A 23,595-nucleotide genomic window follows, 5' to 3' on the forward strand; every position below is an offset into this window, starting at 1 on the left:
TATGAGGTATCAAAGACAGACAGGTCTTCCTTATCCACAGCATTCACTTTCAACAACATATCAGCTAGAATCAGAAGAAAGGACGTTTTCCCCAGGATCTGAATCAACCATGTTCAGCCTGGTGAAGATGATTCCAGCGGTTTAAGCATCTTTGGATCTTTTAGTCCTGCAGCTTTGAACATAACTCCAGTCTGAACTAGGAGCCAAACTTTTGACAGACATCATGTCAGGAGAAAGTAGGAACAAAATCTGAACCCCAAAACAAAGGAAAAACAGTCTCCATGGCCTCAGAGAAACTCATTGAATTTAATCACGGAGCAGATGCATTTACTGACCTGACCAGTTGATCTTTGCTGAACGTCTGCAGCTGGTTTGGCCGGTAGGCGTCGGCGAGGTCCGTGACAGAAACCGTGCCGCTGCCACCAAAGGGAAGCTTGACCTGGAGGCCGAGCTGAGGATGAATGGCGGTCACCATTCCCAAAGTGGAGCAGCCTTCCTCCAGTTTATGGACACCTGAGGAACACCAGAGATCAGCCGGTGGTTACCATGGTGACAGTAAGGAGAAAAGCAGACGGGGCAGCTCGCACCTGTGAGCGAGAGAACGAAGCGAGGAGGTTTGGCGCTCACTTCCACCACTTTGGCTCGGACTGCCTGGCCCAGCTTGTACAGTTTTTCAGGGTGAAGAGCATTCTGAGGGGGTGGAAATGGTTAGGATCTAAAGATCTCCCTCCTCTCCCTAACCCGGGCTACCACGGCAATCGTCACGGCTCTGATGCGACATGGGAGCGGTCTAGTTACAGCAGACGACTTCCATTGGCTACTGGACGGCTGCAGCCACAGGCTCTGCTGTCTACCTCCCAAAACTCCAAAATCATGTAGGCTCACGCGATAACCTGCCATTAATTACGGTTTAGGTCGTTAATAGCCCCAAATTCACAAAAAGTGCTGCGACTCAACTCCTGCGTCCGGCAAAAATTTGAACACAACAAAACAGATTTTAGAGAGCTGGAGAGGCGCTGGACGTGATTGTCTGCAGTGGATCCTCCTCTTACTCTTTTAAAGTTACATTAAGACTCCGGAGGTCGCATCAGAGCCGTAACGGTTGCCATGGGATCCAGAGGTAAGGGGAGCCAAATCCAAGCTTCAACGGTTATAATAATCAAGAGCCTTTAAAGGGGACATGGAAGCGTGCACATCGCCGTGAGACAAACCTACCTTAAGGTCGCTGATGATGGCGAGGAGCTCTACGGTCCCGGTGACACACGGATCAGGGGTAACCTCCAGTGACCTCCGGTCGGCGTGAAACTGGAGACAGGAGGGAGAGACGCTTAAAGGAAACAAACTGAGGCGAGTTTTTGGTAACGTTTAATGGATTTCCCATAGGACGGCTAATGCTCTGTCAACCTAAACATACATTACTGACTCAATAAACTATTTTATAAACCCACAGATATAATTTACAAACTCTTTTATGGAAACATTTTTTTTTAAAATAACCATTCGTGGTCTAAAACGCAGTTTTTTGCCCGTACTTTATTCTTCTTCTTAAAAAGTGTAATGCTATAGCACGATCACCACCTAGTGTCCAAACTGAAACGTCCTCCAGGAGAGACAGAACAATGTTTCCAATGTTAATGATCTGAACATTTTAGTTAGAACTTCTCCTTTAGAGAATCCATGTAACTCTGTATATTAACAATCTCATTATTTCACTGATACATTTACAGTATGTGAACTGTATCTGATTAATCTAAATATATTCAAAACATATAGTAGATTATCAATCTATTTCTAAATAAATATGTCCAAATTTGTCCAATGTAAACTCAAAATTGAAATGAATTGAGAAGATCGAAAGAATAAAAAAATTTGAATAAAGTTGAATGGTTTCTGGAAACTATTATTGATACCCAGCCCTGTCTGAAAGTCAAACCTTGGACACGAAGCAGGTGATTTCATCGCCCGCCTTGTACAGCTCCAGCTTCTCTTTGGCCTTAACTGGTGGTAAATCAATGTTTTCGTCCAGTTTGCTGCAGAAAACAAATGGAAGCACGTTAACGGCATAAAATAAATGAGAGATTTGCCTCTTTCCCTCTGTTTTACCCCCTTTAGAGAGGTGGTGCTACTTTAAGATTTCATTGACCCGCATTTTGGCTGAAAGCTAACAAACTGCAGCTTACCTGGGTATGAGTGTGAGCTCGGGAATGGTGTAAGTAAATCTGGGATGAGAGAACGGCAGGAATCTGGAACAAAAGTTAGAGTGTTTAAAATGGTCCGATCACATTTTCCTCAACCACTGAGCGTGACAGCTGACCTGTGACTGGAAGCCTCACGTCCCCCGATGACTCTGGCGGTGACCCGGCTGCCCACCTTCACCGAGGATGTTGGGAAGGATCCAATGCGCACCAGGTCGGGCTCCATGATCTGGGACACGTGCACGCTGCCCTTGCTTCCGTCCTCCAGCGTCAGCTGGATGCAGGTGGGCTTCACGCTGCTCACTGTGGCCTGCAGGATGTCCCCAAAGCGGTGGCCCCGGGAGCCCACCTGGCCCTCTGAGGTCGTGCGCTGACGTTTGGGGGCGCTGCTCTCCCACGACAGCAGGGGGAGCCCTTGCAGCTCCTCGCAGCTAGCCTCCACCACTTGAACGGAGAACTTCCTCCCCACCTCCAGCCTGTCAGACGCTTCCGTGACTACTTCGTTCAGGTGGTTCCTGGTCTGGATCACGGTCAGCTGTGCCGTATCGCCCAGAGAAACGACAGCGAAGTCGGTGTCGACGTGCTGCACCGTGGCAGTGTATCTGTACCCTTCATTCAGCTGCAGGAAGAAGAAGGAAGCACATGAAAAATAGATCCACCAACGTCTAAATGTTGCTCTGATGCTACTTAGAGTTTAAGTTAAAGACGGGAAACGCACGGTTTTCTTCTTCCCCATCAGATCGGGAAGCACGGAAACATAGACACAAGTGGAGAGAAGGTCGACGTGAAGGACGGGGGCTGAAACCTTCTGTCCAACAGTCAGGCTCACCCCTGGAAAACATCAGATTTAATTCACTGAGGAGAGCAACGACACACTGAAAGCACAAACTATCATTTTACCAGAAAACTGAATTGATGGGAAAACAAAATCACAAAAGAGATTCTGGAGGAAAAATGGATCAAACGTTGGAGCATTATGTTGAGTCACCCAATGTAGCCTGTTGTAGTTTTTCTGTCACCAAAAACATTAAAAGTAATGCTCAAACATTAAAATCAGATCTAATCAGTGAGATTAAACTGATATGTATCAGAATACATGTTTATCTTTGTGGCGACATCAAAGCAGGTCAGATGTTTCCACAGAGGAAGAGATACGAAAAAACATCAGACTTTGAAGTGTAGCAATGACTTTAAAACATCACGTTTTCTTTAATAGATTGGTTTAAAGGGGTCATTACATGAAAATTCTACTTTTTGAGGTTTTAAAAGCATTTTACTGTTCATTCCTCACTATAACGAACCCCAAAGTGGTATTTTGATCAGTCCATGCATTTAAGAGTATTCCTCTAAAAACCTGCACTGTCTGCAGCAGCCCCTCCCATATCCACGAAAACGTGTGGTTGGAAACGTGCTGACGTCATTAAAACAGCTCCCCCCAGGAAGTCTGTACTGCAAGCTCCGCCCCCCTGCTTACACAACACTCAATTTATCCCCTCACCAGTGATAATGAGCGAAAAAAAAAAACTTTTTATTTTAGATGCAGAATACCATATATCTTCCAGTTATGTCTTGTCTTAAATAAATTCCAGCTTAAATAGGTGTTGGTTACTTTTTCCGAGGCGCTACCTTAACACCCGGTCCTGCACGCGTGTGTTTGTGTTGGGAAAGAGTTTAGCGATGGCCATACCTACTAAAGCCGATATATCTTTGAAGAAGTTTGGATTATTTTGGAGGGAGAAATACAGACACAGATTTTGTCTGGGATGACGTCATGACGCAGACAGCAGCAGCACACAGCGACAGGCGGAGCTTCAGGAATCGAGCCGTTTTACTTCCAGGTAGGAACAAACTCACGAAATATGACTAATATTTCATAAATAATTAGTTTTTTAGTGGTCCAAACGTAATATATGATCATATATGTGGATATAGTTCACTCTGAAAGGCTTAAGAAAATCATGGTCGCAGGAGTTCTGCTGCAGTTCCTACCTTTCATGTGCCACTTGCTGGCCAGAACTGTGGCCCCGGTCAGGCGGTCTGACTTAAACATGGCGGTGCTGTCCTTCACAGAATCCACCGTCAGCTTCAGGCGCTCACCGACTGACAGCGCAGCCAGATTCTGGGTCAGCTCTGTGGCGTCTGAAAAACCAGAGAGAGGGTTGTGAAAAAAGAGGAAAGCTGAAGACAAGATCACAGTTCCTCTACATCACGAGTCAAAGTCAAGGCCTGGGGGCCAAATCCTGCCCCCCGGATCATTTTATTGTTAGTAATGACCCGATGTTATCTTGCGCTTATTTCTAAATTGTATGATTTTGACAAAATATATTTTTATGGAAAGTAAAATATTGAAAGTTAATTAAGGTTTAACTTGATTTATTCTGGAATAATATTCCTGTATTTTTATTATTCATTATTATGTTGAAAAGTTTGCTTTAAAAATTGGCATTTTGCTAGTTTTTTGGACTATTTTGACATTTACTACTTTTTTTTTTTAGACCGTTTTGAAATTTAGATAATATTTCAACTACATGCTATCTGTTTTAGCTAATTTAGGCTTTTTTTTTGTTTTTTAGAATATTTTGAAGTTTAGCATTTTTTTCAGCTACATGCTAGCTGTTTTGACTAACCCATTACTTTATTTATTCATTTAAGATTTTTAGGCTAATTTGGCATTTAGCTAATATGTTAGCTGGCTATCAGCTTCAGCGTTTTTTGCCATTAACTTTAGTGTTTTCAGATATCAGCTTCAGCGTTTTAAACCATCAATTTCAGCATCTTCAGCGGCTGAATTCAGCTTACAGCATTTACACTAGCATCATCACAGGTAATGCTATATATCTAGTTCATAATTATGTTAAAAATGTATAGTTATAAAGTTTTAAAAAAATAGTTTTAGTGAGTTAAATAAATGTTTATCCTGTTCGGCCCGGGACCTAAGGTGTGTTTTGGATTCTGGCCCCTTGTGCGACTGAGTTTGACACTCCTGTTCTACATGAAGGAAACAAACTGACATTAGATTTGGGATGACAGTGTCAAACCTTTATGTTCTCCAGCTTGTAGTGATGTTTCATTTGATTCAAATTAAACAAAAATGCCAACATTTCTGAGCTCTGCCAGGAAGAAATGCAAAAACTGAACTCCTCGAGTCCCAGATGTGCAGTTTCTCCCAAACATGCACGCACCTCTCAAGGACAGCATTTCCTTCACAGCTTTCCTCTCCTGCAGACCGTTGACCAGTCTCGTCTGGATGTTTCCCTCTGGACTGATGATCTCCGAGATCTTCAGTGTGACCAGGAATCGCCGCTTCTCCTCATCCAGGTTGGTCACCTTGGCGAAGACGGTCTGACCCAGCTGGAAGGCTGAGGTCACGTCACTGATGAACTTGTCACTCATTGCCTGAAAAAGTAGAAACGGTTGAGGATGAGTTTAAGGCCTCCACAGAGGTTTGAGCTTCCATCCAGCACTCACAGATTTGGGAGCCAGACCCAGAAGGCCGTAGGGGAACTCCACGAAGACGCCATAGGGCATGATGTTCTTGACCCATCCAACCAGCTGCATTCCCACAGTGACCTCGGAGAAATCTTTGGCGATCGCTCCTTCCTCCAGAGCCCGCCGGAGCATGGGCTTCTTAGTGAGAGTCTACAGCAGAACAGTAAAGGAAAAGCATCTCCTCGTCTCAACCTGAGAGCTCGCAGAGCAGCAAAGCGGATACGATGTTCAGCTTCTTTCTGTTGACGCAGACGACGTTGGAGATGACGTCTCCCTCCTGCAGGCCTTCCCACAGCAGGGGGCAGTTGGAGGTGTGATCAGACAGGTGCATTGTGGGTAGGACGGCACGGATTTCATCAGGTAGGATGTCCACCTCCAGACCGTTGACCGACTTTTTCACCACCTTTGCTTCCAGCTTCTTTATTGCAGAGACATTGGAGAGGAAATTTAAGGAAAGAAATAAAAAACAAACAAACATCCTCCATCAAGAATTCCTACAAGTTTCTTCAAGTTAAATTTAAGACTTTAAGACATTTTTAAGGCCATACATCTCAAAAATTAAGACCAATTTCCCAGTCTATTTCCCATTTTATTAATTTATTCCCAATTTCTGATCAAAACTGTAGCTTCTTATCATGTTTGTGGTCTGTGCCATGATGTTTAAAGGTTCCTTCACACCGAACGCGATACGTGTGACAAATTTGTCTGCCCCGCCCCCTCTATCACCAAGCAGCAAATTCACTGCTCGCCACCTGTCAAAAAATGTGCTTCTGCTCCTCCCACATGCACCGCAGCCGGATGTGGGAGGAGCTACCCGGTCTGTCTGTGGATATCTCACTTAGAATGAATGGTAAAAACACGTGATGTTGAGGAATAAGGTCTTTTGACGTGCTGGCTGCTCCTATTAAATCAGAACAATCCAACCCCAGAGCCACAAACCGGTGCCCCGCCCCTCTTTCACCTGCTGCTCCCCGCCTGTCAAAAATGTGATCTTGAGCTAGACCCCGCGGCTGCGTGTGTGTGCCTGTGAATGGTGTTCACACACCGGCTGCGTCGGCGCACATTCCAGCGGCCAACCCCAATGAAAAGTCCATGCAAACGCACATAGAAGTCCGAAATTCTGCTTTATGCACGTTTTCAAAGACCCCCCACAGAAAGCGGCCGCCCGAATGCATGCGGCACCCCCATACTTCCAATGAATGGAAGACATATAACCAGATTTATTTATTGTGAGGAATTCTACAAAAAATGAAATCCTTCAAAGTTTTTGTTTCGGTACTGGGGCTTTAATCGCACTCTGGGGGTGTGTCTGGATGACAGCCGCTTCGCAGCGTCTCTGGGTTTTTGTGACTGAGTTTGAAGGCTGTCCCACAATAACACGAGGGGCAGGGGATAGGGTATTTTTTTTTGTATTTATTTACAGTTCAGGAGACCCGAGCAGACCGTCTTCTGGCGTATTGACCGAGCTCCACTGAAGTCTGGGGGTCTGGTTGCAGCCAGAGAACCGCTGTGGTGCCAAAACACTTAAGTTGGATCAGTATTTTCCTGCTGATCGGGTCACTGAAAACGTCACGTGCCCAAAGCTGAGTTTCTGATTGGCTGATGCGACACTGCAACCTGTCAAACTTCAGATCTTTACATTTTGGCTGCGCCGCCTGATTTGCGCCTTTCGCTCAAATCGCGCCGCAGGACTTCAAATCGCCTCAGAGCGCGCCTGTAGTATTGACCTAACATTAAAACTCTCATCTCTCTGCCGAGTGATTCGCATTCGGTGTGAATGCACCTTTAGAGCCCTTTTTTAATGTTTTTTTTCTTCAAACCGGCAGTGGGCATTTGGCGTTTTGGTGCATAACAACTGGTTTTCCCGATGTTTGCTTAAGTCATTTGATCAAAATAATCTTAGTTGAATTTTTTTTATTTTTAACATGAAATGTGAAACGGAAAAGTTTCAAGCAGAACAATTTTTAAGGCTCAGATATCAAAATTCAAGACATTTAAAGGTATTATTTCCAAATGCCTTTTAGGACCCTGGGGGAACCCTTCCATCTCACCTTCCCCACCTCACAGTCAACATGAGGCTCAGCGGCTTCGACAGCGACGCCCTCCACCGCCGCCTTAAACGACAGAATCATCTTGGATCTCTCGGGGTCACACTGAAGAACTGCAGCTTTCAAAACCTGGACCAGAAGGAAAAAACATTCTCACACCCATATGAAGCCACAAACCTCTGCCGCCCCACCCCTCTGACCTGTCCAACATAGAAGGCCTCCTCCGGATGGACGATGGGCTCGGAGCTCAGCTCGCCGAGCGGCACCAGACCTTTCACGTCGTTGTAGAAACGGACAATGCAGCCAAAGTCTTTGACGCAGACGATGAAGCCGTGCGACACGCGGCCGGGACGGGCGTCGGAGTAGCTGAGGAACAGAGGGAGGGAGCTCTCCACCAGAGCCTTCTTTCGGGTCAGGTACAGCTTCTTACCCTCAGGTTCTACGGACAGAACCTGAACCAACAAACAAAACTCAAAACAAGCCGAACAGCTTTGATGCAGGAACTTTTTAGAGGAGACGTGTACTGACCCGACATTTCACCTTCATGCCCGGCACATATTTCTTCTCCGGGTTCTTCAGGACGATGTCGGAGAGGTGGGTGCGAGGCACCAGGCCCTTGATGTGGTCCGACAGATGCACCACCATGCCCTGACTCAGGAGGGATGACACCGTCCCCTTAGAGGAGAAGAAGGTGAAACCGGGGGGTCGATCAGTCCACAGGGGGCGTGTCCATCAGCCCTTTAGTGTAGCTGGGGCCAGAACGACGGTTGCTATGCAACAACCAGGGCTCGAAATTAACTGTTTTTGGTCACTAGCTATGGCGGCCTGTAAGATCCAAAGTGACCATCAAGTTGAAGTTTTACCTGCATATAGTGGGTGTTAATTAAGAGCCCTGGTAACAACCTAGATGAGGATTTGAACCCACATCCTCCCAATCCCAGAGCAGAGCAGACACTCTTCCACTTGGCTGCTGGGTCGCTGCAGACGGGAGTTTCTTACCTCCACCACCTGACCGGCCTTCAGGTCCTGGTACCTGTAGAACAGCTTCTCAATCACGCTCCTGTGAACACACGCCCGTCAGTTCTCCACGGCACAAGCAGCTCAGAGCTGCTGCAGATGGTAAAGCGGGGAGACATACTTTCGTAAACTGGCAAAATGAATCTGTTCCATGGGACTGAAGTTCAGGATCCTGCAGCTGTGCTCAGGTGCTGCGTATACTCGGTTCTCATTGGCTGGCTCGTTCGGCTCCTTCAGGTGGTTCCTCTGTCCGAACGATGAAGGACGAGCTCTTAGACCCGACCCGACCCCCACAGCATTTCGCTCGACGTTTAAGGACTCACGTGCACAAACGCTCGGCTTCCGTCCGGCAACTCTAGCACGGCTCCGGACAGGTGGTGCATGGCGATCATCTTGCACCCCTTCAGCACCTCCCCGACTCGGTCCCTCCCAGCAGGGACGGGGTCGATCCCAGAGCCCGGCTGGAGGAGGTACCTGCGCAGGGTGAGCCCCACCAGGCGGGTGGACGGCTCCACGTACAGAACACACGCTTGCACCTGCGGAGGAGCGTGAAAAGTCGAGCTTTTTCAATGTCAAAGCTGAGCAGCAAATAAGGAGAAACTTTAAGGTTTGACACCAAATTTGACGTAGCCCTGTGTGTAAGAGAGCTGAGTACATGAAAGCTTTAAACCACAACACGGAAAAAGACTTTCTACTGAATGATCCCAAGTCAGAAGGAAGACTTTGCTCAAACGTTTGAACTTTGACGTTCACAGGTGAAAAAAACAAAAACTTGAGTTTTCCAATAACCTATATTTCAGGATTTATCCTCGCATCATTTTTCTGGTGTCTTTGAGCGATTGTGAGTTCTGGATCCGGAGCAGCACCAAAAAAAATCTTTTTTCATCAAAGGAACGAAGCCGCCACGACCCATCAGCTGCAGTTCAGTTTTCAAAGGCTCGATTCATGCGTCTGCGCAGCTGCAACTGAAATGCTGTCTGCAGATATTTTATAGTGAGGTTACTGAGCCACATCTAAGGGTTTTTTGGATAGCAGAGTGGTCTGCATGCACCGCTTTGATGCTTCAAAGAGCAGTTTCTAAGGTGATGGAGCCTCTTTTTGTATTTGGCTCTTTGCAACTGAATCCTGATCCTGCTGCCCTTACAGCATGGGTGTCAGAATCCAGGCCTCGAGGGCTGGTGTCCTACATGTTTTCAAACCAACCAACATTCCATCGAAGTTCCTTAGTGGCCAAACATACCTGATCCAGGGGGTCAGCAGCAGATTTGTGGAAAACCAGCAGGAGGCCGGTCCTCGAGGCCTGGAGTGTGACTCCGCTGCTTTACAGCCTCAACTCATGTTTTCTAACACTCACACCAGGAGATCAAAACGTTTTACCGCCTGGTTTGATAAAAGTCTGTAATTCCACATTTTACTAAATCGCTCCTCCTTTTTGTGTCACATAAAAACATTGCAGTCAAATTTTTTGCCTTCACAAAAAAATGAAATTTTCCCTTTCAGGTGAGCTTTACCTGCAGTCCCTCTGTGTAGGTAGATGTCTGCTCAGGCTCCATGTGCATGAAATCCACCTGGGCACTAAAGGAAGACAGGAAGTCCAGCAGAAGACCGTGTTTGGTCACCTGTGGACACGTATGGACAATCGTTTACTGAGAAGTCTCAGAGAAGAAGCAGATATACGAGTGAGCACTCTGGACTGAATGTCTTCACCTTTTTGACGGTAGCTTTGACCAGAAGGCCCGGCAGAAGGTTGGTGAGACTCCAGCCCAGTTTGGGTTCGGCACACGCCTGAGCGACCGCGTCCGGGTTCACGGAGAGCCTGACGACCCGTCCGTCGTTCTTCACCGCCTCAACTAAACAGGTCAGATACTGACCCACTCTGAGCTCTGGACACAAGAACAGAGTCTGAGAGAGAAAATAGACTCGCCTCCATTTGTGTGTGTGTAATTCTTGATTTGGGCGCAACTTTGAATACGTGCACAACTTTGGATTTGTGAGTGTAGTTCTTGATTTGTGCGCAACTTTGAATTTGTGTGTGTGATTCTTGATTTGTGAGTAACTTTGGATTTGTGCGTGATTCTCGATTTGTATCTCATTCAACATATTTTGTGCATAAGCACAAAAAATATGAAATTAAAAAAAATACAATTTATACCTGCACAAATTAAAATTACAACAGCTTGAAACTAACTATATGCACAAATCTTTAAAAAATACATACAAATTGCCAATTGTTCAAACACTAAACCACATTTACACACAAATCTAATGAGAGACTCTTTTTTCGTCTCCAAGATTGTGTGTAAGTGATGCATTTAAATGCTGCTAGAATTCTGAATTTGTGTGTAATTTTTAAAGATTTGGGTGTATAGTTAGTTTCAAGCTGTTGTAATGTTATTTTGTGTATGTGTAATTTTTTTTTTTTTAATCATTTTTGTACTTATCCACAAAATGTATTGTATGAATTACAAATCAAGAACTGTGCACACACAAATCCAAAGTTACGTACAAATTCGGGTGAGTCTATTTTCTCTCTATAAGTGCACATCCTCCAACGTAGAGGAGCCAAAACTAGAAGACTTTCATCCAAATGAGTACAGTTACACATCCATCTATGCACACGGACACACATGCATGAAGGCATCCACGTGCACGCACAGACACACACCTCTTGGTTGGTTTTGTTTGGTTTTCGTCGCTTCTTCAGGCAGAAAAGCTTTGGTTCCACTGACACCGATGTCAACAATGCAGCCGTGATCCTCCACACTCTCCACACACCCACTCAGGACCTGCATCACCGAGAGAAAGCTTTATTGAAACCGAGCTCGTTTACAAAATGAGATTGAAATATCTGAGGCAGATCCCTCACCATTCCAGCCTTCAGGGAGCTGGAAGTAACACTCTTGTTGACCAGTTTTGGGTTGATTGACAGCTGGATACTCGGCAATCCTCCTTTTGTGACATCCAACTGAGCAACCGCACACCTGAGCACCATGCCGGGGTGGAACAGGTGGGGCAGGGAGCAGATCTGTGAGGTAAAGACGCAAGCATCTCTCGAAATCTGTCGAGCGACTCCGATCATCAACGTCCGTTTGTGGGCTCACCTCGGCGTCGTCAGAGTCCAGCTGATCGCTAAGCAGCTTGGTGTACGAGTCGCTGATGTTTCTGATGCTGAGGAAGCCCTGCAGGCCACAGGGAAGACCCACGCTCACCTCGAAGTCTGCCACCGCCTTCACGCAACCCAGCATCAGCATGCCCTCCTTCACATTCTGGAAGATCAACAGAGCCGGTCTGCACAGCAGCACAGAAAGCATCCAGCACTCTGGAGTCCTGAGGGGGGTCGTACCTTGGTGTGAAGAATTTCCACGGTCTTAGCAGGAGCGTTGAGCGTCAGGCCGCCGTCTGACTTCTGCTTTTTGAGTTTTCGGCTCTCATCTTTGTCACGTCCTTTTCGTTTTTTACTCTCTGTCAGTTCATGCACCTAAGGCGGGAAAACAATCCTTTACAAATACACTTTACTGACATGTTTACATGAAACAGAGAACACTAGATTATGTCCAAATGTCAGTGGATTTCAATGAACAGAGAGCTTCCAGTTGGACGGACAAAAATGTTTCAGCTGCAAGCCTGACTGTCTCAGTGTATATCCCTTTAACCATGAGAGGTTAAAGTGCCACATGTGGCTCCAGAATCCTGATACAAACACTAAATCGTGTAGCCAAGTCATTTTGATAGTGCAGAGATGCGTTTTGAGTGATGAGTGCCAAACTTTTGGTCAACTCACATCAGTTTAGAGTACGAGTGTCTCAGTGATTATGATCAGGATGAAAATATCTCAATCTTCTCACAAGTTTCTGGATAAGACTCTGGGTTAAAGGAAGAAGACGGACGAATCCACATTTAATCCATTTTAGAAGGGAGAGATGCTCTCATCATGCCTGATCATAACATGAAAAGGTGGTGCTATGGTCTGGAGATGGTCAGCTACAGAAACACCAGGTATTAGTCCAGACCAGAACTGAGGCTCTCCAGATGTGTTGGACAAACCGGTCCGACTCTCCAGCATCATCCTTGCTGAAAACTGGTGAGCACGTGTTTGTAGTAAGCTACTTACTGACTTTAAATGGATTTAAGGTAAATTAGAAGCTAGAAGATGTGGTCTACCTGGAACAGGTTGTCCACTTGAGCTCGTCCCACCGTGGTTTTACTGTCAGCAGACTTCTTAGCTGTCCCTCCCCGGGGAAAGTCTTCCTCTGCTGACGCCATCATTCACGTTTCTGGTGTGTTTTAAGCACAGACGTAGCGGTTAATACGCGAACCGGGACATAAAAACATAATCAGCCGCAGGGATTTAAATGTTAAGTGAAGCGTTAGCATGCGAGCTAAAGTCTAAATAGCACATGTTAGCATGTAGGTTAATAACAAAGAAGCGCGTCAGTGCAGACGCATGACATGAATATTTTACGAATAGTTATTTAAAAAGGTTATATTATGAATTGTTTTCTAGTTTAGTCCCCGGTTGATACGAGCAAAAACTCACATGTTGTTCAGCAACACGCCTGACCATGACCCGGAAGAGAAAAAGAACCGACGAGCGCCTTCTGTCCAATCACAGAGCAGGATAATGATTGACATTTTTATAAGCCACTCAAAAGTCGAGCTCTATGATCTTTTTGAGTGATGTTTCTTTTTAACCAATAGTAAAACAGTTAGAGGTGTTTATCGTGGGCGGGACTTCCTGTTATAATTCAACATCGCGGCCTCTGCTGAAGGGCACTTGTCGGTTCTAGTTTACGCAGGGGTCGAGTGGTAAAGGTAAGCATTAACTCGTAAACTAACTAGTTGTGTCATTCAGTTTTTTGCCTAGGAGGTTAGTGGAGGCTAAACTGTGAAGTACTTTGTGTGAGGTTTGTTGCTTCTAAACCAGACTTACCTGACAGCCAGAGCTACATGCTAACCGATGCTAACCAACATGCTAGCCAGTCACTAAATGTTCTGGATATTTGAACGTCCAAACAAATTAACCTGTTTGGAGTTCTGTTAGTTCTTCGTTCTTATCTGGAGGACTTGAAGCTTAATTAATATAAAAATGTGTTTAATTTTTTTTAACAGTTTATGAACTTCATTTACTTCCATTGATATATTTAATTTGAATTAAGGTTCCCTCATTTTCAGACGTCATATATTTTAAATATTCGATTTTCTAAACCAAATCAAAACAAAACGTTTATTCTTTTTCGCTCCACAAATCAGAGATTTCACTAGCCTGATTGTATTTTTGTTTTGAAAGGTCACTCACTTACTGTACTCTATTCCAGCTAAAGAATTGTTAATATTTTGTTTTCCTAGTTTTCATGTCTTATCAATCTATCTGATCGTCTGTAACTATTATTTCCTATGTAACATTTATGTCTGTGAGTATTTGGAGGTCAAAAACCTTCTGATCCTTCAGTTAATCTCAAGTGATGAGTACCTTCTGTACCTTTGGAAAATAGAAATTGCTTTAAAGAAAATCTATTTATTTAGTGAATGAATTTCTAAATAAAGTTTGATTTGCGAATTCATAATTACGTTAAATAATGATAAATTGTTGGAGTGTAATGACTCATTTTAATGATTTAATTCATATTATTATAGTTTGTACAATTCATAGTCCATAGTGGGTCATTATAAATGATCTGATCCAGAACATCTTTATCCAAAACTTGTGACTCGGAGATAAACACCTGGTACTGAACAGTGCAGGTGAGGTTTTCCAGATTCCTCTTATTTCTTAGCAGATAATGAATTAAATATGTGCACAAACAAGTAAACAAGAATTAATGTCAAATCCATTCACATTTTAGTTTCATAAACTGTGTTTTTCCACATCAAAATAATCCAAAGAGAACATTATTAGAACATTCTAGCACTACTTTATGGTCACATGAGTTTGCTAAATTCAAAGTGTTTCCACACATTGAACTGTAATGATGGTTTCTCTAATTTTGAAACAATTTAATAATGGTATACTTCAAATTGATTTGATTAAAAACTTGCCTCTGACAGATTGATCTGGTTGGATAAATCTCAAACTTGACTAATTGTTACACCTCTGATAAATTGAGCTGATTTATGAGGGTTTTTTCAAATTAATTGTAGTTTTGTTGTAAATTTGTGACCGGTTCTCTTCTTTGTTGTGATAGAGTAAAAACACAAACTTGAATATACAGTAATTGTTAAAGAAACGAGGATGACATTTTGATGATTAAGAGTGCTGATGATTTTTATTTTTTCTAAGGAATATGATTAACTTTGTTTTTTCATTTCAAAGGTGAATAAGTCTTTATTAGATGTGTTGACTTGTGTTTCTGCAGGACCATTAATTTCTTCGCCATGGCGGGACACGACGCTGGAACGCAGTATCAGTTCACTGGAATTGCCAAATTCTTCAACTCCTACACAGTGATGGGAAGGAGGAATGTGAGTGTTTCAAACCTGTCATGATGTGAAGTGAAAAAACGTTTTGCTTTGAAGGCCTCATGTCTTTTTCTGTAGACAGAACCATGATGCTCTGTACCAAAAGTTATTTTGTCTCATGTCCACAGAATGTTCTCCCAGGATTGTGGTTTTGCTTATCATGCTCTTGTGTCAGCAGTGATGTTCCTCTGGATCTTCTTCCACAGTGTCTCTTTGCATTCAGACGGTTATTGTCGGTGTGAGCTGACACTCTGTGTTTGGAAGTTCCTCAGGGTTCTTTGTCCACCATTCCAACAATTCTTTGTGATTTCTTCTTCATGTTGCTCTTTCGCTCACATCCAGGAGGTCATCTACAGAAACATGAGCTCTAAGCATCTTTATTGCTCACTGTGGACCCAGGAATCTGAATATTGTGTAGTCTTGAGATGTTTTCTGTTTTTCCTTCCAAATGACCAGGCTTCTTTTTAGTTTTCTGTTCTGAATGCTCAGTGTGTGAAAGGTTGAGTTCTCCATTTTAGCTATTTGCAGGTATGATTACTGTGTTTCCCACACCTCCTACCTGCCACAGGTTTGTCTAGATAGAGATGACAGGAGCGTTACATTCATGAAAGGCAACTTTCCCTACAATTTAGTGAGGGTGACAACATTTTAGTTTGTGTTTGAAGTTCTGTATGAATTCTTGTCAGGTTGTTTCTGTTTGGGTTGTTTCAGACCAAACATGTGTTTATATCGCCTTCATCGTGTCTGACATCCATCCCTCTGCAGCACAGGAAGCAGGCCCGTGTTTCAAAATAAAAGCTTCTGTTTTACTTTCAAAACTTTCTAAAATGTTATTTTATATGTAAGATGACGTGCCCACGCGATAATACATGTCATCCATTTTTGCCTCAGACAACAAGTTTAATTTTGGAAGTACAAGAACATAATATTAGGACTTGGTGAGGAAGGAGGGGCATGGGGCCTAATAAATAAAGGTCCCCTCCTCCCTACCCTTACATTTAGCCTTCCAGAGAAATATGGAAATAGTGTCTTAGAAATTCTGGTGTCACTTCTGTTCAATGACGTCACCAATAGTCGCCGGTCTGCTAGCTTTAGCGCAGAGCTTCCAGCGCTTGAATACACATAACATTGGTTTTATGACTTTAAAAAGGTCTTGCTACAACAAAGTTATTACATTTAAATGTAAACTTCTGTGCTTCAGAGCGCACCCAGGTGAGGACAATCACTTCTTGATGCTTGGTTTACCTTCACAACGGAGGACTTTGTATCCTTCCGCTTGGAGGATGGGATCTTAAATATATTAGGGAGTAGGGAAGAATTCAGATTGGGGCCAAATTTTGGACGTTGAGACGGGATATGATGTAACTGATGGTCGTGAGACAGACTCCCTATGCATCACTAGGGAGCCACACCACAGAAGGACAGCTGTTAATCCAGGGTAAACATTTCCAATAGGAAGTTATGAGAGAAGCGTTGGGTGCAGATATTTCTGTCACGATGGATTGCCTTTTTTCAGAAGAAAAACTCTGATTCCTTACAAAGAGAGTGAAACTAAGAAGACCCAAAAACAAGATTATAAATTTCATGTTTTGTAGTGAAGAGTTCAAGATTTACTGCTTTAGTTCAACATTTTCAACTTTTAGGTCTTTTTGGTGCTACAGCACAGATTGTGAAGCAGCAGCCATCTTTCTTCAAACATTTGTAGTTTCAGAGAAGAGTTATTCTTTGCTCTGTTTGGTCATTTAGAGCTTTAAATTCTGCAACTTCAAAGATCTGTTTCTGTTTTTTAATCATTTTTCAATTGGATTAAAAAATGTTTTCTTTTTGAGTTCAGACACGTCTGTAACCTCCCGTCATGTCTCTTTGTTTCAGTGCGTGTTGGCCACATACGGCAGCCTCGCAGCCATCTTCCTTTTCTTCAAACTGAAACCCAAGAAACAGGCGGCCGTCGCAGAAAAATAGTCATGTGAGTTCTCTTCAGGTGTTCTGCTGTCCTGCTCGCTCCACACCAATAACTCCAGACGTTCTTCCCCGACAGGTTCTGGGAGTTGGAGCAGCTGGACGTGCTTGTGTGAAAATATGATTTCTCTGTGTTAACAATAAAGAACGATTCTATCCAGATTCTAGAAAACACGTTTTATTTACAGTGTCACCCGTATAAAATACTATGATACAGAAGAGCTGTCAGCCGCTCGGCTGCAGCCACGGCAGTGATTTCTAAAAACAGTCTTCAGCCCACTGGGTCGGTCTGCCTCGTTTTGGTCACGCAGCATACGAGCCTGCAGCCAGAAGCAGGTTCCTGCGGGTGAAGTGGAGGTGGATCACAGGCGTGGATTTGCTCATGTACGTCCCCAACAGAAGCTCCGGGGAGTTGTCCTGCAGGTGGATGTGTCCCGTGGCAGCTGTGAAGTCGTCGGTCTCTAAATCATCAAACGCCTTCGCTGCGTTCCACAGGCGGACCGTGTTGTCCATTGAACCTGGAGGCCAGAGGAGAAGTGAGTCTCTGCAACTGCAGTTGACTTAAAGATGGGGTGTCAAACTCAATCACACAAGGGCCCAAAATCCTGAACACTCCTTAGGTTACAGGACGAACAAGAAACATTTATTCAACACTCAATCTTCATTTTTAAAACTTAAAAAATCTAACTTTGTAACATAATTATGAACTAGATACATAGCATCACCTGCAATAATGCTAGTGTGAATTTTGTGAGCTGAATTTGGCCACTAAAGTTGCTAGTGCTGATAGCTGAAGATGCTGAAATTGATAGCTGAAAACGTTAAAGTTGATAGCCAGCTAAAATATTAGGTAAATGCCAAATTAACCTTGCAAACTAAAAAAAAACAAAACCCTTAGGTTAGCCAAACCAGCTAGCATGTAGCTGAAAAAATAGCTAAACTTCAAAATAGCCTAAAAAACTTGGGGGGGGCAAAATTAGCTTAAACAGCTAGGAAGTAGCTGTCATATTAGCTAAAATCAATCAATCAATATACTTTATTAATCCCCTGGGGGGAAATTCATTAAATCAACATAAACCTTAAATAACTTTCAATATTTTAGTCTCCATAAAAATATATGTTGTCAAAATTATACAAGTTAAAAATAAGCTCAAGATAACATCAGGTCATTAATAACAATACAATAAAATGATCTGGAGGGCCGGATAGAATTACCCGGAGGACCGGATCCGGCCCCCGGGCCTCGACTTTGACACGTGACTTAAAGCATGAAGGTGGGGGCTGAACACCCACCAGAGGCCAGGATTTCTCCATCCCTGCTGAACCTGAGGGCGTAGATGGTATCTGTGTGACCTTTGAGCTCTGACACCATCAACCCATGGCCAATGTCCCACAGAAGAACTCTGCCGTCGGTCGCACCCGAGGCCAAGAACTTCCCGTTAGGAGAGAAAGCCAGAGTGTGGATGGGACCCTGAAAAGAGAGCACACCAGAACCCGATGAGACGGGTTTCTGAAGAACGTCTGAAGGTGCCCAGCAAAGTCCATCAACCATCACTGAGAAGCTCATTTTGGTGCAGTAACCGGCTGACCTTATGACCAGTGAAGATCCGGACGCAGTTCCCTGTCAGGACGTCCCAGAGCCGGATGGTGCGGTCAGATGAGCCCGTGGCCACATAGTTGGAGTTGGGGTGGAAGCGGGTGCAGGTGACGTCAGCCAAGTGACCGGCGAATATCCGCAGGGGCTGGTAGTGATCCGTTGCCCAGAGTCTGTGGGAGACGAGGCTCATGAGTGAAGAGCTGGTGCTTTCCGTTACCTCTGTGCGCTCGCTTACCGGGCCACCCGGTCATGACCCCCGGAGACAAAGTAGTACCCATACGGGGAGAACTGGGTGTCCCACACGGGGTAGTTGTGGCCTTTGTAGCCCACTAGACAAGTGAAGGTGAGGAGACTCCACAGCCTGACCGTGCCATCCTCAGAACTGGACAGCAGGTAGTTTCTGAAAGACAGCAGCATCTCATGTCAGGAACTTTCCTTTAGTTCTTCTGTGGCACAAATCAAACCGGGTCAGACAGTTTACAGTTCAGGGCAACCTCACGTGTGGTTTACATTTCTATTGCAAAAACAGTTCCTCCTGCTAAGGAAAAAAGCTTTAAATTGGTTTAAACGGAGGAAAAATGAAACAGCTGGGATAAAATCCACAGAAAGACGAGGAGATTTGATGGAAATCAATTTATAGGGCGGGGTATCGCCAATAATTTCAAGAACAGATTTGATTCACCAGAGCCTGGATCGATACGATTCAGATTTATTTAGATTCCTTCGATTCTCTCAATTCAATTTTGAGTTTACACAGTTAGAAACATTTGTTAAGAAATACATTAATAATCCACTATGTGATTTGAAAATAATCATTTTAATGTGATTAAAGCTCCCATTAGCTTTCACACTACAGTGTGTGAAACTTGGTCTCTGCATTTGACCCATCCCCTGGGGGAGTGGTGAGCTGCAGACACCTCTGAACTCAGGAACCATTTGGGGGTTTATCTCCCTAATCCAACCCCTTATTGCTGAGTGTTAAGCAGGGAAGCACTGACTTCCATTTTTAGAGTCTTTGGCATGACTCGGCCTGGATTTGAACTCACGACCTTCCAGTCTCAAGGCGGACACTCTACCACAAGCCCACTGTAAAATGTATTAGTGAAATTATAATGGGATTGTTAATAGCTTACACAGTGTTACATGGATTCTCAAACAGAGAAGCTCCAACAATTGTTCTGCCTCTCCTCGAGGGCATTTCAGTTTGGCCACTAGGTGGCGATCGCGCTATAGCATTACACCTTATTCCAGAAGAAAGTATGAGCAAAACTGTGTTTTAGGCCACAAATGGTTCCTTAAAAAAATATTTCCTTAAAAGGGTTTGTAAAATTCATGCCTGTGAATATATAAAGATGTTCATTTAGTCAGCAATGTATGATTAGGTCGACCGAGCGTTAGCGTTAGCCGTCCTATAGGAATTCCCATTATACATTAGCATCAAGCTAGCTAACTTTAGCATTATGCTTTAGGATCGAATATTTATTTATTAAGCTTAGATTGATTAATCAATTTCATGAATCCAGCCCTATCCATTTATAGCCCCTCATGAATCATAGTCAAAACATTTTTAACCCCCAGCTTTTTCAGGAGGTCCGGTTGTGTGATACCTGTCTGGGCTGAAGCTGATGCCGTACACCGGGCCGCTGTGTCCGTACAGAACCTTTGACTCGCTGGCCGTCTTCTCATCCATAATCCTCTCTAGAACGTCGTCTGATTCTTTGTCAATCAAATTCAAGTCTTGAGAGGAAAAACAAGAAAGAGACGAATCCTTGAGTATCTCCGTGATCCGACCTACAGTCGTGTTCTGTGCCCGACGCTCACCTGCTGCAGACTTGACCTTGCGCAGCTTTTTTGGCGTCACGCTCCACACTCGCACCGTGGAGTCGGCAAAGCCCCCCGCTATCAGGCTGGAGTCGTCTGTGAAGTCCACCGCAGTCAGACCCTGAACAGGCCCAAGGGAGGTCAAACCTCAGCCCCAAACAACAACCATCGGAAGACTGCCGCTGAGCGCCGCTTACCTGGTACGCGTTGAGGAAGGTGTAGAAGCAGATGGAGGGCAGGTTTTCTGGTCCCAGTCGGATTCTCTTTGTGGCTTCCTTCATATACATGATCTTGTCCAGCTTGTCAGAGTCCTTCAGCTCTGGAAGAGGTATCCTAGCCACGACAAGTTGATTACCGAAGAGTTTCAGGGGAAATTACGGCAAGTCTTCCTTGACCACAGAATTTCACCTGTTTTGCGACGGAGCGTTGGGGTCTTGCTTCTTGCTCTTGGAGCCCATGCTGTCTTTTTTTGGCTTCTTCTTCTTCGGCTTGCCCTCCTCGTTCTCCGCCTCCTCGTCCTCATCATCCAGAGGCAGTTCGATCTCCGGCTCTTTCAGCAGCCCGTAATAAACCTGCAGCCACGACAGATCTCAGTGCTCTCATGGGATCACAGAGGAACCTGCTGAATCAGTCGGGAACTTCTCTCACCTTGGCCTTGTTGGCCTCCCGCTTCGCCTCTCCTGCTAAGCTGCCCGACATGGCGTCGATCTGGCTCTTGCTGCGGGGCATGCCGTCGAAGATGTCGATATACAGGTGCTCCTGGATGATGTTCCAGATCTGATTGTTCTGGCGCTCCTGCAGGTGCCTCTTCAGCAGCTGGTAGGAGTCGCGGGAGATGCGCAGGACGAACTTGCTGGTGCGGAAGTCCAGCAGCGTCTCGTTGCCTCTCATGTGCTCTTTCTTGGTAAGGCTGGATAAAACGCGGAGGTCATCTTCGTAGTAGCACTCCTGATCTCCGCTGAACCTGTAGACGAGGCCGTGATGAGGAGGAGGCGGCGTGGAGCATACATTTTTAACATTAATATCGAAAGGGACTCACTTTTGAAAGAAAGCCTTCGCCTCACTTTCATGATTGTTGTACACCAGCTCCAGATACATGTGGACAAACAGTGGGTAGAAGACCTGCGACAGCTCTGCCCGGTGGCAGTCCAACACCGACTCGATGAACTTCTTCAGGTCGCTGTAGTAAACCTTGTAGAGAGCTGGGTCTCCCTGCTGGCTATAGGCTGACAGCACCACGCTGACGTCAGGCTGATCGTCTGCGACTGCTGCTAAAAGAAACCAAGAGGTGAACTTCTGTGATGAACTGCAGCCGAGAAAGACTCAGAAATCTGACACCGTGGGTCTGATCCTGGCTTTGGAGCTTATTCTGTTCAGATGTCACCTGGTTTCAAGGGTGAAGCCAGTATTAACTCATCTAAACAGGGATTTCAACTTAAATCTAAAAACCGAACCTGTTTACCTGCAGTCTGATAACATGTTTATAAGCATTTCAGGAAAATGATCATCTGGATTACAGTTTCTAGACATTCTTAGAATATGTTGAGGTCATATGTGCATAAAGACTTTTCCTGTCTTCATTTATTTATCATTAAGAAAATGTGTCTTCTGCTCTCGGGTTCAGAAAGTGGCCCCCAAGTTAATATTGTTGGCACAAGTGGAACCCCATATGACCTAGCCTCAGCCAGACCCTACATTCAGTACATTAAGTTTGAGAACCATGTTGTAGCCCGAGTAGCCACGTCTCTAAATATATTTAAAAAAAAAAAAGACAGAATAAATCAAATGTGTGAAAATGCTGTAAGTCGTCAGATTACTGAGTAGAAGTCTCAAAATTACGTCATCATTAGGATATACTGCTTAGTCTTCCTGATCATATCGATTGATCAGATTTTGTGTAGTCTCAAGCCAACTGTGGACTCAAATGGACAGACAGATTTATTAATCCAGCATTTTTGGTAGTTTATTTGTGCTTTAAAACGATAGAATTATTTTTATTTACTTAAAAACAGGTTCATAGTTTTAGTTTGTGTCCTTGTTAATTGGGTTATTTTCCACTAACTGATCAAAGGACGTTTGTTATCTGTTTTTGTCCACGAGTGTGTGTTTGATTATCTTTTTTGGAGCTTTTAACGAGTTTTTACGTTACTATGAAAACTGTTGCGCGCGCTTTATGAAAAGCGAACGAAGTTCCGGTGGACGCCGGGCTGAGTCCCGCTCGCAGCGTCATACCTTTGGTTGGCGCCGGAGTTCCAGCGGAGGATGAGACCGTCACCCGGCTGAGCAGGGAGCCCGCATCCAGGCCGTCCACGCCGCCCGCGCTGCCGCCCGAGCCCGGCGCACCGCAGTCCACCCCCTTTGAGTCCAGCGCATCCTCGGGCAGTCCCGCCTCGCGCCGCAGAATTTCCACGGACTCAGTCAGTTTGTTCTTCCTCAGGAACTGTAGGACCGCCAGCAGCGTCTGCTGGTCCTCCGGCGCCCCAGCCGCAGTTTTGCTGCTTCCAGCCGAGCTGCTAGAGCCCGGGGAAGGAGAGAGCTGCCGGCCGTCGGTCGCATTCGTGTTCACGAACCCGTCGCTCTGCGGTTCTGTTTTTATGTCGACTTCTTCCTTCTCGTCGACCATTCCACCCTGCACGGCCGCCATTTTCAGAATGAAGTGCGCATGTGCGAGGTTGAAAAACGAGAAGAAATGACTGCGCAAGATAAGCAAATTTGATTGGCTCACAGGTTGAAGTGTGTAGGAAAAACCCGCCCCTTCTCTAGGCTCGTGCGGGCTCCAGAGCTTATTTTTTGTAATAAATCTTTATTAACAATACAATACTTTAATGGTATACATTTGTCCATGATTCAGACTAAATTATATCAAATTTGACTGCAACATTCATAAAACTACAAGTAATATGAATTCGAGTAAATGTTTTCTTCAAGACAACGTTTTAAAGAACACAAAATAACAAAACTATATAATGAAATACAATAAAATAAGGTTCAAGTTAGAAGTAATACATTTTAA

The 23,595-nt window shown here is 44.6% G+C and overlaps 3 protein-coding genes across 5 annotated transcripts in view; 1 reads left to right on the plus strand and 2 right to left on the minus strand.

Moving 5' to 3' along the window:
- The window catches only part of pdcd11 (programmed cell death 11), an 18,829-nt gene extending 5,475 nt beyond the window's left edge, over positions 1 to 13,354 (minus strand). For both annotated transcript variants that reach the window (XM_024259505.2, XM_024259503.2), the window contains exons 1-25: positions 13,287 to 13,354; positions 12,911 to 13,023; positions 12,093 to 12,227; positions 11,851 to 12,015; positions 11,616 to 11,774; positions 11,415 to 11,535; positions 10,457 to 10,632; positions 10,261 to 10,368; positions 9,073 to 9,285; positions 8,871 to 8,995; positions 8,732 to 8,792; positions 8,261 to 8,407; positions 7,933 to 8,184; positions 7,736 to 7,861; positions 5,908 to 6,102; positions 5,664 to 5,834; positions 5,378 to 5,591; positions 4,185 to 4,334; positions 2,914 to 3,026; positions 2,315 to 2,814; positions 2,181 to 2,243; positions 1,934 to 2,030; positions 1,216 to 1,305; positions 588 to 690; positions 336 to 513 (exon numbers count right to left, since the gene is read on the minus strand). In XM_024259505.2, coding sequence (XP_024115273.1) covers positions 336 to 513; positions 588 to 690; positions 1,216 to 1,305; positions 1,934 to 2,030; positions 2,181 to 2,243; positions 2,315 to 2,814; positions 2,914 to 3,026; positions 4,185 to 4,334; positions 5,378 to 5,591; positions 5,664 to 5,834; positions 5,908 to 6,102; positions 7,736 to 7,861; positions 7,933 to 8,184; positions 8,261 to 8,407; positions 8,732 to 8,792; positions 8,871 to 8,995; positions 9,073 to 9,285; positions 10,261 to 10,368; positions 10,457 to 10,632; positions 11,415 to 11,535; positions 11,616 to 11,774; positions 11,851 to 12,015; positions 12,093 to 12,227; positions 12,911 to 13,015 — 3,767 coding nt within the window. In that variant the 5' untranslated portion in view covers positions 13,016 to 13,023; positions 13,287 to 13,354. The remainder of the gene's footprint in view (positions 1 to 335; positions 514 to 587; positions 691 to 1,215; positions 1,306 to 1,933; positions 2,031 to 2,180; positions 2,244 to 2,314; positions 2,815 to 2,913; positions 3,027 to 4,184; positions 4,335 to 5,377; positions 5,592 to 5,663; positions 5,835 to 5,907; positions 6,103 to 7,735; positions 7,862 to 7,932; positions 8,185 to 8,260; positions 8,408 to 8,731; positions 8,793 to 8,870; positions 8,996 to 9,072; positions 9,286 to 10,260; positions 10,369 to 10,456; positions 10,633 to 11,414; positions 11,536 to 11,615; positions 11,775 to 11,850; positions 12,016 to 12,092; positions 12,228 to 12,910; positions 13,024 to 13,286) is intronic.
- A 54-nt stretch (positions 13,355 to 13,408) lies between these two features.
- atp5md (ATP synthase membrane subunit DAPIT) lies at positions 13,409 to 17,331 on the plus strand. The gene is made up of 4 exons (XM_024259563.2): positions 13,409 to 13,561; positions 15,103 to 15,208; positions 17,078 to 17,171; positions 17,244 to 17,331. Exons 2-3 carry the CDS (start codon positions 15,122 to 15,124, stop codon positions 17,165 to 17,167), a joined length of 177 nt encoding a protein of 58 aa, XP_024115331.1. The 5' UTR covers positions 13,409 to 13,561; positions 15,103 to 15,121; the 3' UTR covers positions 17,168 to 17,171; positions 17,244 to 17,331.
- On the minus strand, positions 17,325 to 23,382 carry taf5 (TAF5 RNA polymerase II, TATA box binding protein (TBP)-associated factor). Of its 2 annotated transcripts, none has more exons than XM_024259512.2 (11): positions 22,815 to 23,382; positions 21,622 to 21,850; positions 21,231 to 21,546; positions 20,991 to 21,154; positions 20,780 to 20,915; positions 20,583 to 20,703; positions 20,369 to 20,498; positions 18,997 to 19,161; positions 18,754 to 18,931; positions 18,458 to 18,635; positions 17,325 to 17,682 (listed from the first exon to the last, which is right to left on the minus strand). In XM_024259512.2, exons 1-11 carry the CDS (start codon positions 23,224 to 23,226, stop codon positions 17,468 to 17,470), a joined length of 2,244 nt encoding a protein of 747 aa, XP_024115280.1. In that variant the 5' UTR covers positions 23,227 to 23,382; the 3' UTR covers positions 17,325 to 17,467. The 2 variants fall into 2 exon arrangements, with proteins under 2 accessions (XP_024115280.1, XP_024115279.1); XM_024259511.2 differs by having other exon boundaries at positions 21,622 to 21,853.
- Positions 23,383 to 23,595: the final 213 nt, after the last annotated feature.

Source organism: Oryzias melastigma, linkage group LG1 (assembly GCF_002922805.2).
Source record: "Oryzias melastigma strain HK-1 linkage group LG1, ASM292280v2, whole genome shotgun sequence".
NCBI lineage: Eukaryota > Metazoa > Chordata > Actinopteri > Beloniformes > Adrianichthyidae > Oryzias > Oryzias melastigma.

Bases quoted from the DNA above. Each gene is read 5' to 3' on its own strand.
- atp5md (XM_024259563.2), top strand. From the start codon at position 15,122: ATGGCGGGACACGACGCTGGAACGCAGTATCAGTTCACTGGAATTGCC. The intron at 15,209-17,077 runs GTGAGTGTTTCA...TCTTTGTTTCAG, and splicing joins CAGTGATGGGAAGGAGGAAT to TGCGTGTTGGCCACATACGG.
- taf5 (XM_024259511.2), bottom strand. From the start codon at position 23,226: ATGGCGGCCGTGCAGGGTGGAATGGTCGACGAGAAGGAAGAAGTCGAC. The intron at 21,854-22,814 runs GTATGACGCTGC...GGTTTCTTTTAG, and splicing joins AACTCCGGCGCCAACCAAAG to CAGCAGTCGCAGACGATCAG. The intron at 18,636-18,753 runs GTCAGCCGGTTA...CTCTCTTTTCAG, and splicing joins GGATCTTCACTGGTCATAAG to GGTCCCATCCACACTCTGGC.